The 20,184-nt window shown below is 43.0% G+C and overlaps 1 protein-coding gene across 19 annotated transcripts in view; it reads right to left on the bottom strand.

Annotated features, from left to right (window-relative positions):
- map4 (microtubule associated protein 4) overlaps positions 1–20,184 on the bottom strand; it is a 250,747-nt gene that overhangs the window by 47,229 nt on the left and 183,334 nt on the right. For all 19 annotated transcript variants that reach the window (XM_033020304.1, XM_033020314.1, XM_033020309.1 and 16 more), the window contains one exon: positions 1,141–1,235. In XM_033020304.1, the coding sequence (XP_032876195.1) occupies positions 1,141–1,235 (95 nt within the window). The remainder of the gene's footprint in view (positions 1–1,140; positions 1,236–20,184) is intronic.

Below are 20,184 nucleotides of genomic sequence, written 5' to 3'. Positions count from 1 at the left end.
AACAAAAGGAAGCAAACAAAAGACAAAGTAAAAATGGCCAATGAAAATATTATGCTGAGTAAATAAACTCTGTGGATCTGAGACAAATTTTAAATTGTATAAAGTTAAAGAATAGTCTACATATTATAATGTTGCAGGTTCTCTAAATACATTTTTGCCCCAGTTTCAGGAGGGGTTAAAGTTGGATGGGAGGGCTGGAGACGAAGGAACCAAGCGAAGGAAAGAAGGGAAGAAGGGAAGGAATGTAAGGGGGAAAGAGAAGAAAATGGTTCAGGAGAAAGTAAAGAGTAAGGAAGGGCAACGGGGAAGAGGCATTTACGATGCTTCTAATGCTTGGAAGATCCAGGAGGGGGCACAAATCAAGCACATTGTTTCAGTTCAGATTAATCATATTGCATTGTTCCAAAATTAAATAGGACACTTGTGCCATAAACAGGGTTAGATTTGATCCAGAGCCATGGATATCAAACTTCAAGAGAATTAGCAGACAATACTAAAGATAGCACAAATAGCATTTTACCAAATTAAAGATGGGAGCTTGTGGGAAGAAAGTTGAGGAATGGTTGAGGGAGAGGGGGGGGGAGTGCAAGGGGCGAGGAGTGAGGCAAGGAGGCAAGTGGAGGAGGGAGGCGAGGGGGAGTAAAGGGGGTGGAAGGTATTGAGGAAGATGGAAGAGAGAGAAAGAGAGGAGGGAGGCGAGGGAGTTGAGTAAAAGGGGAGGAGGGACACAAAGGGATGCGCCCATGACGGAGAGTAGAGAGGAGGGGGAAATCACTAAGGTGGGGGAAGGCACAAGTGAAGCATGGGATTTTTCACACCAGTTTAATTATACTGCATTCTTCCAGTAGTTAAAGTGACAATGCCCAGGCACATACGTTTGGACAGATTCTGTGGGGCTCTGACATTCAAAATATATACAAGATAGCAGTAGACAGCAAGGAGCCAGTTTATAAAAAGCCCTGATGGTGCATTTTACCAATTGTCCGACAATGTTAAAATTCACAGAACAAACCCCATTTGCCTCAAATACACAGACTTTAGGTTGCAATAATAACTGAAAAGATTTAACATAAATATGGCTGAAACAAATAAATATACAAAGCAAAGGAAGATTGTTTTGCAATTGGAATGTGTACCTACCTTTCCTTTTGTATCAGGGGTTGCTGGGTGTTCTTTGGAGACTGCAGCAGTCTCTGTTTTGGTCAGGACCCCTGTCACTGCTTCCTTGGGTTTAGCTGCAGTGATTTAAAAAATGCACAATTAGTGAAATCTCAAGGACAAATGGTTCACCTCGTGCTGCAAATTCTTACAGCTTCAGGTGCAAAGATTTTTAGACTGGCTTAAACAAAGCTAGTCTCGTCCACAAGATGCATTTCAGTGACAAAGAAGGTGTGGTCTTCTTTGGTATTACCCCTGAAACACATTTACCTGCATGGTTTAGGACAAAGAGAAGATGAATGGAAGCATCAACTGCACATGTTGCTCGCTTTTTAGCTGTAGATGCGATTTGAAACAGAAGCAGCAGAGGTTCATACAGCTCCTCCAAACTGCTCTGCCATTCAATGAAATTATTTACTCCAGTCCATGTTTTTAACCTCCTGATTTTTCTTCCGACCAAGAATCTATTGATCCCAGCTTTAAATTAATTCAATGGCTGAACATCCATACCCTCCAAATAGAAAATGAGTATTACTAAAGGCTTACGTAAAGAAAATTTCATTTACAGCCAAAGAGACCAATGTGTGTCTTTGTCGACTCCTGTTTTTTCACTATTAGGGCCACCACATAATTAAGGTTATTATTTCATTAATTTATTTTTAATCATTATGTTTTATCCAAGCGTATTGTATTTATGAGCCAGTTAAGCTGCTGCAAATAAAAATGTCAGGTTCCGTTGTTGGTACATATAACAATTATCCCCTCTCTCTTGAAACTCTGCCTCCAGTTCTAGACAGCTCAGCCACAAGGAACAGGCCCCACCGCCCCCTCATCCTTGAAATCAAGTCCATATTGCACAACGTTCCATCAATAGCCTCTTCTGTGTCATATTGATATTATAACTACATATCTCAATCGGTAGGCTAAAATTATAGTTTCTGGATTTTGAGCTGAGGTCCTTCAAAAACTGTACAGTTTCAGCAAGAAGTCCCTATTAATGTACTGCTATCCATTTAAATCAATGGTTTTCCTAATGGTTCGTTTGTAACTGCATTTTGACTTTGACGCTCTTAGGTTCTGCGACACCAACATTTACATTTTCGCACCGTTGAAATATATCAGCTTTACTGTTCTTCTCCAGCATAAAAAATCTATCATCTATTTTTGTTTTAATAGGACATTCTGCCACTTTGGACACAGAACCAGTCCAGGCCTGGTGCCTCTTCACATTTCACCTTCCCTGGCCTTTCATATATTATATTACTATAAGCGGAGGATCCAGCGCACAACTTTACTGTTTTTAACCTTCCAAGTTTTCTACCAATTCAAAAAGAAAACTGGTAGAGTGCCACAATCTGCAAATGACCCAACTGCTCGCTTCCCTTCAACCAATCCTCTATCCATGCAAATATATGCCCCCAAATTTATTACGTTTATTTAAGCAACAATCTTTTGTAAGACAACCATGAATGAATGAATGAATGAATGAATGAATGAATGAATGAATGAATGAATGAATGAATGAATGAATGAGTTTATTGGCCAAGAATACAAGGAATTTGTCTTGGTGCTCCGCCCGCATATGACAACATGACAAAATGTGTCAAATGTTTTGGACACATGTGTCACATGTGAAATGCTTTTAAAAAGTAAATTATACCGTCCATTCACAAAATGCTCAGTTTTTACCATGTTAGTTATATCTTCAAAAATCTCATTACATTATTACCCTTTGATAAAAATCATGCTGGCTCTGCGAATCATTTTTTTTTTCATCGCTCCCTCCTGACTTAGACATATGTTGCTATTGCTTTGTAGCTGCCAGCTCAGATTCCTAGAATCCCTGGTTAACAGGTCTGTGCCTCCACATGGAATGTTGCCATTCATGATGATGACTTTATGAGCAGCACGGTGGTGCAGCAGTAGAGTTGCTGCCTCACAGAGCCAGAGACTGGGTTCAATCCTGATTAGGGGTGCTGTCTGTATGGAGTTTGTATGTTCTCCCTATGACTGCGTGGGTTTCCCCCAGGTGCTCCGGTTTCCTCCCACACTACAAAGACGTACAAGTTTTAGAGGTAAATTGGCTTTGGTACAAGCTGTAAATTGCCCGTAGTGTTTAGGATAGTGCTTGTGGATGGGAGTGTTTGCTGGTCGGCACAGACTCAGTGGGCCGAAGGGCCTACTTTTACATTGGATCTCTAAACTAAAGTCTAAAGGCTCAATGCTATCTTCTCAAGGGCATATGGGGTTGGACAACACACACAGTGCTTCATAACCATGTCCATATCCAGAGATGTAATAGAAATGACATAATGCCAAGCTACGGAGCTGCTTCCAACTGGCTGTCTATTGGGTGTATGGGATATGACTGCTATTAAAAGTGGTTTCCTTCATATATGTCCACCGGCTCATATGGTGAAGTCAATATGCAAGTTCTTGGGTTAATCCAGTCTGTTTGACAACAGTTAACAAATAACTGGTGAACAGTTAGTTTCTATGGCTCCGTATAGTATGAAAGAGTCAATATGATTTCCATTTCTTTCCTGTAAGCATAACACAGAAATAGTCTAACATTCCTGTACTATCTTAATCTTCCACAGAAACAATAGTCTTTAACCATTCAAGACACTAAGTAATTACATAATAGCTGTGTGGAAAGGTGGCCACATGGCCTACTCCTGCACCTAATGTCTATTGTCTATTGATACCATGGGTTAGTGACATGGTAAATGATCAATAGGTGAGAGATCATGATGTAGAAAAGAAAGGGGCATCAAAGCTCTATGCAGACAGGAGACAAGGTGCCAAACCATCAGATGTGATGCCAGGAAATGAGGTGCCAGTGAGGAGAGAAACTCAAAGCAAAATGGACACCCTTCTTTCCACAACCATACACAGTGGTATCCAGACAAGGGAATACCGTGACAGTCTAATCGACAGGAGTCAAATATGATACAAACACATTGTATGTGAAAATGTATCACTGTTGGGATAGTACAGGGACGCTGCCAACTGAAGTTGAGACTGTGGGGGTTCAGACTCAAGGCGACCAAATCGTGGAGCCAAGAATGCATGAGTCTGAGGAGGAGACTATGCGAAACTAGAATCAAGATGATGAACTGGTGGAACAGTATCAGTACCAGTACAGACAGAAGCAGTGGTCACACCAAAACGTCAGAGAAGACCACCCAAGAAATACGAGGACTATGAGACGTATTGACATGTGGAAACGATGCTTTATCAATTAGGAATGCCATATCCTAAATGGTGTTGGAATGTTCAGTTTACAATGAATGAATGAATACGTTTATTGGCCAAGTATTCACATACAAGGAATTTGCCTTGGTGCTCTGCCCGCAAGTGACAACATGACATACAGTGACAGTGTGGTGATGCAGGATAAGGGAGGGATGTCATGGTAACTGATGTCATATTTAAATGTATCAAGTGTTAATATGAGTCAGAAAGGTCAGAGAACACATGTTGCGGGGATGTAAAGGAAAGGCGAACGAATAAAGCAAAGCGTTTACGTTCAGTGTCCTTGAAGTGTGTTTATTACATTCTGATCAAGGAGAGGATCTGACACTGGAGTCAGATGGTCTTGCTGGATATCAAACTAAACAGCAGGATACAAGTGACTAACTGGAAAATTCCAAAACTCAACTTTAATATATGTCAATCATTGAAGGTTTCCCTTGATCAGACATTACCAGAAAATGTTTAGCAAAAGCTGCTGAAATTTCAAAACCTCAAAAAATGAAATTGCATATTAGAACTAAAGGTTTATGTTAGCTTTCCTCCTCATGAAGAGAAAGTGCTTATTACTAGCACTCAAAGCATGGAATAAACTAGACAACAATATAGTCAAATCACCTTCCCTAGACAGTTGTAAGGGGGCACTAACAGCACATTAGCATGCACAACACATCCAAGTTGGCGATATGCAGAGTACTGCCCTGCCGACTACAAATTCAGAAGGTTCAGAAGAAGGTTCAAAGATCACAAGTATTTTGTGTGATTCCTTATGAGTCCTGTACTTTATGACCGGCATTGAAGTACTATTTAGAAGTAGGTATAAACATGTGGACATATTATAGGAAAGATATGTAGGAAGGAACTGCAGATGCTCGTTTAAATCGAAGATAAGACACAAAAAGATGGAGTAACTCAGCGAGTCAGACAGCATCTCTGGAGAAAAGGAATAGGTGACGTTTCGGGTCGAGACTTCTTAAGTCTGAAGAAGGATCTCAACCCGAAACGTCACCTATTTATTTTCCCCAGAGATGCTGTCTGACCCGCTGAATTACTCCAGCTTTTTGTGTCTATCTTCTTGCTATAAGAAAGATGTCAAGCTGGAAAGGGTGCAGAGAAGATTTCCAAGGAATTTGCCAGGACTCAAGGGACTGAGCTATGGGGAGATGTTGAGCAGTCTGGACTTTATTCCTACGAGTGCAGGAGGATGAGGGGTGATCTAATAGAGGTGTACAAAATCATGAGAGGAATAGATAGAGTAAATGCAGATTTACTAATAAATGGGGAACAGTTAGTCTCCACATCCATCCTATCCAAGCCTCATATCATTTGATCCATGACCGTTGCCAAGCTTGATTGGCCAGTAAGGTTTGAGATATTTGGGTAGATCACTGTTGACTCATTATCCTATGGTAGGAATCATGCCCCAGTTATTCTACTGCCTTAGTCCATTCAATGGATGATTACCCGTAAATCTAGCCCATATCTAAGCGTCTCTAACCTATACCAATTGACTCTGGTTCTCTTGCCCTAGTTACAAAAGCCGAGGCAACATTGATCTCTTCTGGAATCTAAGATAGACACAAAAAGCTGGAGAAACACAGCGGGTCAGACAGCATCTCGGGAGAAAAGGAATAGGTGACGTTTCGGGTTGGGACCCTTCTTCAGACTGTTTCGGTTTAAACTTTAATCTTCGGTTTAAACCAGCATCTGCAGTTCCTTCCTACACATTTCGTCTTCTGAAATCTAACCAGTTTGAACAGCTTAGAACCAAGTCACACAGAACACAGATCAGTTGGATTGGCAGGGAAATCCTAATATTCCTTCATCACACTTTTATTTTTACAGAAAACATTTGCATATCTCATACATATAATATTTGAAAATTAGAAATCTGATGATGGGGTTAATAAATGGATCAGAATAGGCAGATTTATTGGCACGGCAAGTACCAGGAGTGATTTAATGAGCCTTTTCCTCAGCTGTAGATCCACAGTGATGGGTTCAAGTTCCACGAGACAAATTGAACTTTTTAATAACCCATTCTTGGATTGCACACACTGACAAGTCTGGCATTTATTGGGCAACAACAACAACCATCAGGCTCTTAAACATTATATAACACTAATTCAACAATTATCAACGTCTATTGACCTTCTTTGGTTGCATGAGGTCTTTGGTTTTTGCACTAGTATTAAGGTTATCAATTTATTGATTTTTTATAATTATTATATATTATCTGTGTGTATTGCATTTATGGACCTGTTAAGCTGCTGCAAGTAAGAACTGTTCTGTCGCCAGTACATATGACAATTAAATACTCTTGATTTAAAAGAACAGCTTAAGGGCCTGTCCCACTGTACGAGGTAATTCAAGAGCTCTCCCGAGTTTTAAAAAAATCAAACTCGTGGTAAGCACGTAGAATGTACGTAGCGGGTACATCGGAGCTCGGGACGTCTCTTAGCGGCTCGTAACACTAACAGCAGGTACTCGGGAAACACGGTAAGCTCGTGAAGACTCGTGATAATTTTTCAAAAATGTCCACGAGAGTCCCGAGTACCTACGAGCGGCTATTACCGTAATTCTCCGAGTTCGAATCAGGGGAAACTCGGGAGAACTCTTGAATTAGCTCGTACAGTGGGACAGGCCCTTTACTAATGTAGCTGGGACATTGTCAGCCGGTGTGGGCAAGTTTAGTCTCGGATTAAAACTCAACAACTTACTGCAGAGCAAATAAGTAAATTGGTATGTGACTGAAGTCACATAAAGATAGATAAAGAGGCAACATTTTCTTCCCTGAATTATATTAGTGAAGCAGATGACAAATTCTATGCGAATTTACCAGGAAAAAGCCACTAAGAGAGAGATTATATGTAGATCCTACATCTAAACAATCCGTTTAGGTCCTTGGGAGTACTGAGGAAGAGAGCAATCATGGCATACAAGTTTAAAGATCCCAGAGGCTGGCAACACACATAGATAATGTGGTTAAGGTGGTTTATGGGATACAGATTTTCATTAGTCGGGATTTTTAAACCGAGGCCAATTAACCAACTAATCTGCACGTCTTTGGGATGTGGGAGGAAACTGGAGCACAATTATGTAGATAGTATAGCAATGTTTTCTACTTATTAGAGATGAATAACACTGGAGGACATAGATTTAGGGTAAGGTGTAAGAGACGTAGAAGGTATCAGAGGGGGACCTCTTTGATCCAGAGACTGGCAAGTGCCTGGAATGCACTGCTAGAGGTGGAGGAAGCAGAGTCGTTGAACGTATTTGAGAAGTGCCTTGGCTTGAATCCCCTCATCACAAAAGGCCACAGGTCAAGTGCAAGAGAATGGGATTAGTACTAACAGGTGCCCACTGGTCAGCTGCTTCTATGTTGTATAACTGTGCTCATTTTTTATGATATTGGGTGAATGGAATTACCACGACCGGAATGGAAGAACCAAAACAATATCTTTCAGGTTCCTGGAATTCTTTTGTTATGGTGACCATGTTGCCTATGTGCTTTGACAATACATTAAAAAAAAAGCTCAACTTTCAATCCAAAATTGTCAAACAATGTCTTGTAAAGCTCCGGGGATTCAAGTGGGTTGGGAAAGGTTAGACAATGGGATTGCAGTCCATTTGACAGTGACCATATCAAGCAGACAAATACTGCTTTAAAAATCTAGATGTTTAAACAAAAATAATCAATTCATTGGTTTATTTATTTTGCACAATAAACCATTTTCTGTAGTAATGGAACAGATTTCTTTTTGTAGCCATTGATGTCTTCCACATGAAGCCAAATTTTAGCCAGGACCACACAAACACATCCACAGAGGGCAGGGTTCCCTGGGAACAGGTCAATGGTTGTACAGATCTCTAGGTGAACATCTAACTGTGTAAGAAGAGGAATGGTGGAAGGCGACGGGGGGTCCCATATCAATGCAAAATCAAAAGCTTCAATCTTTACAAGGGTAGGAGGGAATGTAATATTTCTTGCTGAACATCAATCATTGTGCACAAGGAGTTATGTCATAATATAAGATGGCTAAGGGCTTGGACACACTAGAGGCAGAAAACATGTTCCCGATGTTGGGGGAGTCCAGAACCAGGGGCCACAGTTTAAGAATAAGGAGTAAGCCATTTAGAACGGAGACGAGGAAACACTTTTTCTCACAGAGAGTGGTGAGTCTGTGGAATTCTCTGCCTCAGAGGGCGGTGGAGGCAGGTTCTCTGGATGCTTTCAAGAGAGAGCTAGATAGGGCTCTTAAAAATAGCGGAGTCAGGGGATACGGGGAGAAGGCAGGAACGGGGTACTGATTGGGGATGATCAGCCATGATCACATTGAATGGTGGTGCTGGCTCGATGGGCCGAATGGCCTATTCCTGCACCGATTGTCTATTGTCTATGTCGCTTGAACAAAAATCTATATTTGCAGAGGAGAACTCTAAAAAGGGGTGAGGAGCGAGAAATCAGATTGCACCAATATTTGCGGAGAGGGATCATCGAGAATAACATGTATTTCTTTTGGTCCTTTACAAAGCTTGATAAATTATTGTATTATCAAGTATGTTCAACTGTTTAATGCACTTTAATGCACCATTTCCCCCCTGGAATCCTATGAAACGCTTATTTTATTCTACAGCAATGCCTTTTCTTTGACAGCTGCATACTCTCAAATGAAACAAAGCCCTCGCAAACCAGTACAAAAAAGCCCACCCTAAATGGTTAAATCCTCCACTGCAGCCTATCCGGCAGCATTGTTCACTTTGAGCAGCACGCAGAATTGACTGATGAGCACTCGTCTTTTCATCGACGCTCGGATTATTCCACATGGTTAAAAATGAGACCTCACACCCCAATGAGCTCCGCAGCAGAAATTAACAGGGAAATTTGGCTTCAAAATGGAGCTAAACGTAAAACAATACCCATTCATATGGATTAAAAATAGCTTATCGTATATTCTGTCGTCCAGCTCTTTGGATGAGGAATGAGGTTTGATAATGTATAGAGAGATATTGAAAACCAAATAACACATGCACAATCTATAACCACCTTCATTTCTGAAGCTTCACGGAAACATTTTCTCTAAAAGTGATTCATCTTTGATAGAAAGTCTCAAAAGAATCGGGAGAAAATTTGTTTTTCCAGTTTTTCTCTTCTCCCTTTGAACATTGTTGGTTACATCAAACCTCACTCACAAGACGACAAAAAAAGACAATACACAGATTATTTGATTATGTGAGGAAGGACATGAAGCTCAATACCATCCTCATTAGACACCTGCCTAAAGCAGAGAGCATGAATTGAGATCAAGGACAGACATCACATGGTCTCTTCACCAGTCATGCTATTTCCAGCGCACACGATCGCTGATATTGGTAGCTCAAAATAGAGGCTGGTCATGAATCTTTTAATTTACATGATTTTAATATTCTACTCCGCACGTTGCCCCAATTACAGTGAGGGGGTTTGTGTCACATCATTGCAATTACGGATCCACAATATCTGGTGTCACCTCAGCTATGGGGTCGCAGTGGGGGCCAAAACACTTCAACAGTCAGCACCAACGTACTCAGATTGGAGTGGAACTGCGACGCAAACAAATGATAGAACAGCTCATTCATCTTCCAATGCAAATGGAAACTGGGAGGCTGGGAATTTACCGTGCAAAGCTACGAGTGAAAATTTAATGCACATCTTCTGCAACCAACACACAGATATAATTTCCATGGCTCGCTACTCTAAAGTTTAGGTATTTGGTTATAGACATTGCTAGGTATTCCATTTTTCAACACATCACAGTCTTGAGGAAACTGTGCAATGTACGTGATATCTCAGAAGAGGCTGTATCTTTTTAAGAGGCACAGCTTCCTTCAGGAGCCACGGCTAATCTTTCTTTCCTTTGTCACAATTATACCTCAGCCGAGAAAATGTATTGCAAATACAACATATCTAAATTAGCTTGAATTTGAGCAGAGCACAAAATGTTGGAGTAACTCAGTGGATCAGGCAGCATCTGTGGAGGGAATGGATAGGGTCCTGATCCAAAACGGCACCTATCCATTCCCTCTATAGATGCTGCCTGATTTGATGAGTTACTCCAGCATGTTATGTTTAATCTTTTTATGAATTTGGACTCTCTCCATTCTGCTTCATAAAATTTTTTTTTTTTTAAATGATGCCCCCATTTCTCCTCACCTGGAATGTAATCCAGCTTGTGGTTGGTGGCCGTAACAGACTTGGGGCTTGGCTCCTTGCCCTTAGGACCAGTGGTCTCATTTAGCTCTGCAGACCTCCCTCTTACTTTCTTTGAGGTTTCAGCAGTGCCATGCGGGGGACTGCGTGCCTGGGGCTGCTGTTCCACCGAAGCGCTGGCACCACGTTTCGTACACTCGGTTTCTTGCTCTATACTCGTCTGTGCCAGCTCCTGGGGCTTTAGTGCTGCCTGTTCAGGCTTGCGATGTGTCATTTCAATTTTCTGAGACGTTTCACTGGCATTGAAGATGACCCCAGTGAAGGCAGAATTGATCAACATTGGGCCATGTGGATTTTCTTGCAGCTGAGAAAACGGAAAGGTCTCTGCATCATTGACCCCAATTGTTCCTCTCCCCAGTGAAAGAACTTCATCTGAACCCTTTGAGAAGCTGTTCTTCTGAAGGTTGGCTTGCTCTTGCTTGCTGTGAAGCATTTCTTCCGGGATCTTACTGCTGTTGAACTCGGGGATTTTTTCCAGCTTCCCATGGTAAAATGGAGCATTAGTACCAACAATTGTGCCTGGAGTAATATCATGCGCCTTATTTCCCTCCTTCCCATGTCCTTCATCAGCGAGCTGGTCAAAGTGTAATTCTGTTGCACTTTGGTCATTGCCAAAGCTGTAAGCTGGGATTTGCTCCTCTACCACAGTCATTGACCGCTTTAACTGCGATGTAGGGCACTTCCTGCTGGTGGTAGATGGAAGCTGGGTGCTGGGGGAATTTGCCGACTGCTCCATTGAATTGACTGGAGATTCGGTCAGCACGGGTTCGGGATATTTCACAGCGACGCCAAAACTCGAGGGAACAGACAAATGTGAGCATTCCGACATTGCACGCCGCATCATCTTCCTCTGTTGGGAAGCCCTGTTAGCTGTACCATCATTTATTAAATCAATCTTCACATCGTCATTGTGTTCTAGAGACCCGTGCGAAGGATTGACATCAGACGGCTCCTGCTCGTAATCCACCATAGTTGGGGTTTCAGACTTCTGTATTGTTAACGTGTACGCAGGGATGTTTTTGGAATTGAGGTCCATTTCATTCATAGTGGACTTCTCATCGCATTTAACGCCTGCTGTTTGCTTGTAGTTTAAGTCCATATTGTCTGGCATAAAATTTGGGTTCCACACACTGAACTCGTCTTTCTTTACATTCTGGGCAGGATTACCAAATACCGTGGTCTGATGTGTCACGTTGCCGTCCAAGGGGTAACTTGTCGGCTCCCCATTTTTGTCAGTTCTCATTTCTCGGAGGTTCTTTTCCATTTCTTTCTTACCGTACTCCACGCCACTCACCTGCTTGCCTATCTCAGCCTGGTTCCACTCATTTCTGACCGGATTCATTTTTTCAATGCTTTGGTCTGAGGCACCGAGATTAGCAGGGGAAGTAGCCCAGTTTGCGAAGAATTCCTTGGGCTGAGCCTCACCAGCCATGTTTTTCTGTTCCATTCCTCCTCCTGCGGTCCCAAAGAAGCCTAATTTATCTTCGTCAGTGAGAGCCACATGCTTCACGAGACCATCCTTAGCTGGAGACGCCGCCGCCGGGCTTGACTCAACTTTCAGGTTGCCGCCTGGCTGCTGCTCTGCTCTACGCCATTCCCATTCCGACTGGCTCCAGTTCTTTTGAGGCTGTGTGCACGGATGCTTCTCAGAGAAACAATCAGCAGGCTTCGGTTTGCAGAGATCAGTATAGTCGTTGCAAGGAGCGGGCGGCTGATTACTGACAGACATCTCAGCAGGCTTCCTTTCTTTCTCCTTCCACGACACAAATAACGCAGTCAGTACGTTTGCCTGACTGGTTGTGTCTGAGAAGCTGCGACACCACAGCACACCCCCAGTATCCCTACAACAAAACTATTTTTCTTGCCTTGAATGCCGTGTATCCCTCCGCCAAATAAATCCAGCTGCTGCATTTCACTGTATTCATTCACTGCATCCTCCCCCAATCAGTGTCCCTGCTCTCAACCTCTGAAAGCCCGATTATTTTAAAAGGTTCCAGAAAAGCGCATGATAGCAAGATACAGATTTACATATTTAAGCTGCCATTGTGTACGAGGAGCCCTCACTAATTTCATGCTCTTCATCTCAACATCAGCCTCATTTATTTTCAAGAAGGTGGCCAAACTGTGACACAGCCAGCTGGCTTCCAATTAACCCTCTCACTACTGAATCTCAATGTACCATCTTTTTTTATCCATTGCACATAATTTAATACGGCATCATTCAGCAGAGTCCCATTAAATAACAGTAATATTCCCCAGTGGAACACTCCTTAACATGCCTTTCCCAAATTATGCATGATTTAGTCTTTCCCCGTTACAAAATATTCATCCCCTCCCCCATCTGCTTTTGTGAGGATTTCTTTGTATAGAACCTGGAAACATGGCCTGTTATGAACAGAATTATACTTGGAAAAAGTGAGCAAGTGCCTGGTATGAAAGCTTTTCTTTGATGTAGATTTACTCTGTTATTGTGCTGAAACTATACAACCTCAATGCAGGCTAGTATAAGCAAAGCTGCCTCCTCATCTTCACAACATTCTTGGTCTTTTGCATTGTAATGACCCACTTCGCCCCAACAATTCACCCTCTTGGAATGGAGGCAATTTTCAGGACTAAACTAGAAACTGTTCAACTCATGTGTAGGATGGAACTGCATATGCTGGTTTATACTGACGATAGAAACAAAATGCTGGAGTAACTCAATGGGTCTGGCAACAACTATGGAGAAAAGGAATAGGTGATGTTTTGGGCTGGAACCCAACTTCAGTCTGAAGTAGGGTTCCGACCTGAAATGCGCCTATTCCTTTTCTCCAGAGATGCTGCCTGACCAGTGTTACTCCAGCATTTTGTTTCTACTGATCAACTCATGTTATTTTCTTACTCTAGAACTAAGGTAATTCCAATTTTTGTCACAGAAATGGGTCAGCCCGGTGGTGCACGGGAAGGCACAGTGGCGCAACAGGATTTGTGTGTGTGCGGGGATCGCTGGTCAGCGCGTACCCGGCGGGCCGAAAGGCCCGTTTCCGCGCTGTATCTCTAAGCTAAGCTAAACTGTGGTACAATAAAATGCTGGAGTAACTCAGCAGGTCAGGCAACATCCCTGAAGAACATGGATTGGTGGCGTTTCATGTTTGAACCCATTTTTAGGCCGATTGCACGGTTAGGAGGAAAGAGTGGAGGGGCAGCTCCAGCCAGAACTCTGCTAGATGAGTGGAGTGGCTGCTGACCAGGAGTGATCCCGAAGTGAAACATCACCTATACTTGGTCTCCAGTGATGCTGCCCGACTCCAGCATTTTATGTCTTTCCTTGATAAACTAGTAAATGCAGTTCCTTGTTTGTACATAGACAATGCTTATGTTGGCCCTCATTCAGAGATCAAACTCCAAGTCATCATTGATCTGTTCAGTGAAGCATACGATATAGAAAAATACAAAGGGCTGGAGTAGCTCAGTGAGTCAGGCTTCTCTGGAGTTCATGGATAGTTTAGAGTCATAGTCAAACAGCGTGGAAACAGGCCCTTTGGCCCTACATGCCCATCCGGTCAACATGCCCCATCCACACGAGCCCAGCTTAACACCATCAAATTAACATTCTTCATTCTGAAGAAGAGTCCCAACCAGAAACCTCACCTATCCTATTGTGGAATTCTCTGCTACAGAAGGCAATGGAGTCAAATTGGCCTACTCCTGCACCTATTTTTCTATGTTTCTATCCATGCCTCCAGAAATGCTGTCTGACCCACTGAGTTACCCCAGCAATGAATTTTGTTTGTAAAATAGCATCTGCAGATCCTTGTGTCTAGGCATATGATAGAATGTCCTTATTATCCACAAAACAAAGGTTCTCAACCACCAACTCTTCCTGATATTGAACGGCCACAACAAGACACTGGAAAACTTGGACTATATTCTATATCTGACAGATCACCTTTCAATAAAGGGAGAAAACTATGACTAAAATTCACCATAACCTTCTGTGTACCTGCTCAGCCTTCGGTAAAATAATTTTCAAAGATCAAGGATGCAAACCAAAGGCTCACGGTCGACCAACAGGCAGTAACTACGCCATCCTGGTGGACCTCCTGCAACAGACACCTCGAAGCACTGGAGAAATTCCACCAATGCACAAATCCACTGACAGTATAGGTGAACCAGAATCAGCTTCCTGTTCTTGATCAACATCCAGAATATTGAGGCTCAGATAACACACAGTTCCACTAGGTTGGGGTGGCATAGTGGTGCAGCGGTAGAGTCGTTGCCTTACAGCGCCAGAGACTCGGGTTTGATCCTGACTATGGGCGCTGTCTGTACAGAGTTTGTACGTTATCACCGTGACTGATCTGATCCGTGACTGGACACACTGATCTGTTCTGTAGTCATTGCCTACTATGTTCTGTTGTGCTGAAAGCAAAGCAAGAATTTCATTGTCCTATCAGGGACACAAGACAATAAACTCTCTTGAATCTTGAATCTTGGCCCCGCGAGTGTTTGCGGTATAAATTGTAAATTGTCCCTAATGAGTAGGATAGATCTGGTGTATGGCGGTGCTCGCTGGCCGGTACAGACTCGGTGGGCCGAAGAGCCTGGTTTAACGGTGCATCTCTAGAGTCTAAAGTAAAGTTTCAAATAGGCCATATCACCTGCTCATCCAACATGTAACCAAATTCCAAAAACATACACCCTATTCCAAGCTCTGCCATGGCAAGAGATAACTAGCTGGGCAGCGTAATCAACTCAAGGAAATACTCAAAAGAATCCTTGAAAAAGTGCAACATTCCTACTCACTCCTGGGAATCCTAAGCCAATCTAAAACCCAAACACAAAAAGCTGGAAACACTCAGCAGGTCAGGCCTATGTGTGGGAGGAGAAGCTAGGTCAGAGTTTCAGATTGGACAAACCAGAAACTTTGATTCTGTTTCTCGTCCCACAAATGAGGCTTGACTAGCTGAGTATTCCTAGTATTTCCTATTTCTGTAGATACATCACTGCATAATATGGAGAAGTACTTGGGCCGGTATCATCAACTACAGCAGAATCATCCCCTCCAAAAACTCACCACCGACTCAATTCCTGGGCTGTATGTATGTATGTACCTTCTATTGCAACTAGAATCTTGACCTTCTCAACTTTAGACCTCACAGTGTAGACAAGGAAGTAAGAATGCTGGTTTACCTAAGGAAAGACGCACAAATGCTGGAGTAGCTCAGCAGGTCAGGCAGCATCCCTCGAGAACACATATAGAGGATATTTTGGGTCGGGACACTTCTTCAGAATGATGGACTGGCCAAGTAAACCAGTCAGAAGAACAGCAACTGAGTAAATCAGTCCAGAATCCTTGCTCTGTCCTCTCCCCTCTGCTAATTTTTTAACCGGGTTGGTAATTTTCTATTCCATGTGCTAATAGGCTCTCAGGAAGAACTTTTCTCATTGCCCAATGGTCCATGCATCACTGAGGAATCCCCTTTCTGCCAGTTCAGCTACCTCTTCAAAAGGTATTTTCACATCATCAGGCATGATTACCCTTCATACGCTCATGCTGAGTGTTTCTGGTCAACTCCATCTTCAAATTAAAAAATATATTTCCCACCACACAAGCCTTTCTTGACGTCCTCTGAGGGAGGGCTGTATGTATGTATGTATGTATGTATGTATGTATGTATGTATGTATGTATGTATGTATGTACTTAATCTATGAACCAATGTTATATAACTTTAGTACCTCCATCAATGTAAAACACTTTGGTCAACGAGAGTTGTTTTATAAGTGTGCTATAGAAATAAAAGTGACTTGACTTGACATGAAGCTAATCTGTCCACAACTCCTTGGTTTTCCTTGCCTCTTTCTTAAATGGCAGAGCAATATGCATAATTTTCCAATATAGAAATAGGGAGAGAATATAGAAGATTGCAAAGATGATGATTTTCTTAAGTAATTCCTTTAAAAACAGGGTTGGGACTTTGATGTGATTATATTGTTTACATTCACTTCAACAGGTCTCTTGTGTTCTTGATTCCCCAATAATTAAACATGAAAATAATTTTCATGAACAATATCATATTGAGTGTGTTATGTCCCACTATGCTTTTTCTCTAATATAATTTGAACATTTTAAGACTATTTTAACATCCTTTGCAAAAGCACTTTTCACATCAACATTTATTTGTTTTTTTAAAACTGTTCTTTATATATCGTGCAGCTGCTGGATCTTTGTGAATTGCTGGTGGATTTTAATGTTGCCTCTTACTGCTCTCATTAAGGATTTTTTTGTTTTGTTTTGACAGATTCAGATCAAATCAACTCATTTTTGGACACCTCCAAAGATTTTTGTTGTTTATCAATTAATAATATTACCAGAACTGTCCATCAACCAATTTGCGTACTTTGAACTCTGTCCTTTGGCATGGAAGGCAACCTGACCCAAATCTTGAATGTATTTCTCTCAAACGCTACATTCCAAATGTGTATCTTTCTTGCTTGAGCTAATCTATGTGCCTCAGTCCACATGAAATGAAAGTATTTGCATGCATTCAAGTCGTATGTTTGATTTCTGCATTAATGCTGCTGCCACCACTGTGTCTACACAATTTCCACTGATTCATTATTTCTAATAACCATAAATTCTCCCCCCCATCAATTTAACTCATTTTTATACCTTCTCTCATCACTGAAGTTGTTTTATTCTTACATTTCCAAGGCTGCTCCTCCTTCACTATTTTCCCCATCTTTCCGAACAACCTTATAGTTGAGTTTAGAGATACAGCGTGGAAACAGTCCCTTCAGCCCACTGAGTCCGCGCCGACCACGATCATCCTACACACTAGCAACAGTTTTTACCAAAGCCAATTAACCTACAAGCCTGCATATATTTGGAGTGTGGGAAAAAAAATCAGAGCACCCAGAGAAAACCCACGTGGTCACAGGGAGAATGTACAAACTCCGTACAGAGAGCATCCGTAGTCAGGATCAAACCCGGGTCCCTAGCACTGTAAGGCAGCATCTCTACTGCTGCATCACTGTGCTGCCCCTTGTGCCACTGTGCTGCCCCTTGCGCCACTGTGCTGTCCCTTGTGCCACTGTGCTGCCCCTTGCGCCACTGTGCTGCCCCTTGCGCCACTGTGCTGCCCCTTGCGCCACTGTGCTGCCCCTTGCGCCACTGTGCTGCCCCTTGCGCCACTGTGCTGCCCCTTCCGACAACCTTGATAAATTTCCTGCCCTGACTATCCGGCAACTATGAATTTGCACCTTACTTTATTGCCTCAAGATCATCAAGTCTGAGCAGGTGAGGAAGCTGAGCAGACTCGGTCCCGATGGTGTAGGGTACTCAAGGTGTGTGCCAGCCACTTGTGCGGAGTACTCCAGCAGATCTTTAACCTGAGCCTGGAGAGGATTCCTGTGATGTGGAAGACATCCTGCCTGGTTCCTGTACCAAAGAGGACATCCCTTCTCCTCCAGTGACTACAGACTGGTGGCGCTGACCTCACACAACATGAAGTCCCTGGAGTGGGTGGTGCTCACTCACCTGCGACCCGTTTAAACCCTACCTAGACCCCCTGCAGTTCGCTTACCAAACAACGGTAGGGGACGTCATTATCCACCGGCTCCATCGTTCCTATGCTCACCTGGATAAGCCGGGAAGCATTGTGAGAGTCATGTTTTTTTACTTCTCCAGTGCTTTTAACAACATCCCGCCTGGAGCAAACTGACGAAGATGCAGGTGGATGCTCCATTGGTGTCCTGGATCACCAACTACCTGACTGAATGACCACAGTATGTCAGGCTACAGAACTGTGTCTCGGACATGGTAGTGAGCAACACGGGGGACCCACAGGGGACGGTCCTCTCTCCTTTCCTGTTCACCATCTACACCTTGGATTTTAGATACAACTCAGACTCCTGCTACCTGCAGAGGTTTTCGCTCGACTCTGCAATTGTGAGCTGCATCAGTGAGGGGAGGGAAGCTGAATCACCTGCAGCTCAACACCGACAAGACTAAGTAGTTAGTGGAGGACTTTAGGAGGAGTGGAACACCCCTGCCCCCTGTCTCCATTGAGGGTGTGGATGTTCGGTTTACCAAGGAGTACCTCGGAGTTTATGTGGATAGTAAAATGGACTGGTCCAGGAACGCTGAGGCACTGTATAAGAAGGGACAGAGCCGTCTGTACTTTCAGAGGAGGCTCCGCTCTTTCAACGTCTGCAGTAGGATGCTGCAGATGTTCTATCAATCTGTGGTGGCCAGTGCCATCTTCATCGCTGGTGTGTGGTGGGGCAGCAGGGCGAAGCTCGCGGACGCCAACAGAATTAACAAGCTCATCAGGAAGGCAGGCTCCGTTCTGGGGGTGGAGTTGGATTCATTGAAGGGGAGGATGCTCCTCAAACTGCGGAGCGTCTTGGACAATGCAGCTCACCCCCCTCCGTGACACACTGGTCAACCTGAGGAGCACCTTCAGCAACAGACTGGTTCACCAAGATACAGCACAGATCGCCACAGATCCTTTTTCTCTTTGGCTATCAAACTGTACAAGCCTCCCCCATCTGTCGTGGGGTAGACTGACTGACTCCCCTTCCCCTTCCCCTCCCCCCCCCCCCTCCCCAATCTTTGCACATCCTCAATCCTAGGCTTTCCATTCGTCACTTTAATTTCATGTTCCTTGTATTTTGTGGTGTTTTATGACTGTTGGCAGACCGATTTCCCTCCTGGGATAAATGAAGTACGATCGTATCGTATTTAATTTGTTTCAAGGGTTCTGTGAACCTTTTCAATAAATATATTGGCCACACTCAAACCATACTTATGCACTAATATTTTACTCAAACTGAAACAAACTTGGACGATATCAGGACAATCTAAACCTGCAGCACGACACAAAATGCCGGAGGAACTCAACGAGTCAGGCAACTTCTGTAGAGGAAATGGACAAACGACATTTTGGGTGGGGATCCTTCTTCAGACTGATTATAGTGGGGGGGGAGAATTCTAGAGAAGGAAGGTGCCAGACTTTATCCTACTTTGCTCCACCTTGCTTTTTCAGATTTCACCCCTTACTACAATCAGCCTGAAAAAGGGTCTCGACTTGAAATGTTGTCTGTTCATTTCCTCCCCAAGTCTTTTTCTTGGTCAATTTTCTATTGCCAGGATTCAAACCATCTGATTAGCAATTGACAATGATGCATTTCAGGGTACATCCTCTGCTTTGCTAGCCCCACAACAGAACTATTATGCACTCAAATGCACTCGAGCCTTTTACGTAAGCAGTCAAGTGTCTTCAATTCAATGCCAGGCATAGAAATTGAAGTTAGCATATTTAGACATATGAGGGCAATGTCAAGAAGGCACAGAATTAAGATTGGAAAATAAGAATTTAGAGCTTTATAGCAGATTTGATTGAAGAGTGTCCCAAAGGACTTTAGAATCAATTGTTTTTTAAATGACTTTTTTCAGGATCTGGACATATTACCCTTCTCTAATGAGGTGGTGGTATGCTTGCTTTGTGAACTACTGTAGTCTTTCTTACCAAGTATA

The sequence above is a fragment of the Amblyraja radiata genome, chromosome 4 (genome assembly GCF_010909765.2).
Source record: "Amblyraja radiata isolate CabotCenter1 chromosome 4, sAmbRad1.1.pri, whole genome shotgun sequence".
NCBI classification, from domain to species: Eukaryota; Metazoa; Chordata; class Chondrichthyes; order Rajiformes; family Rajidae; genus Amblyraja; species Amblyraja radiata.
This window is presented reverse-complemented; position numbering and strand designations above follow the sequence as displayed.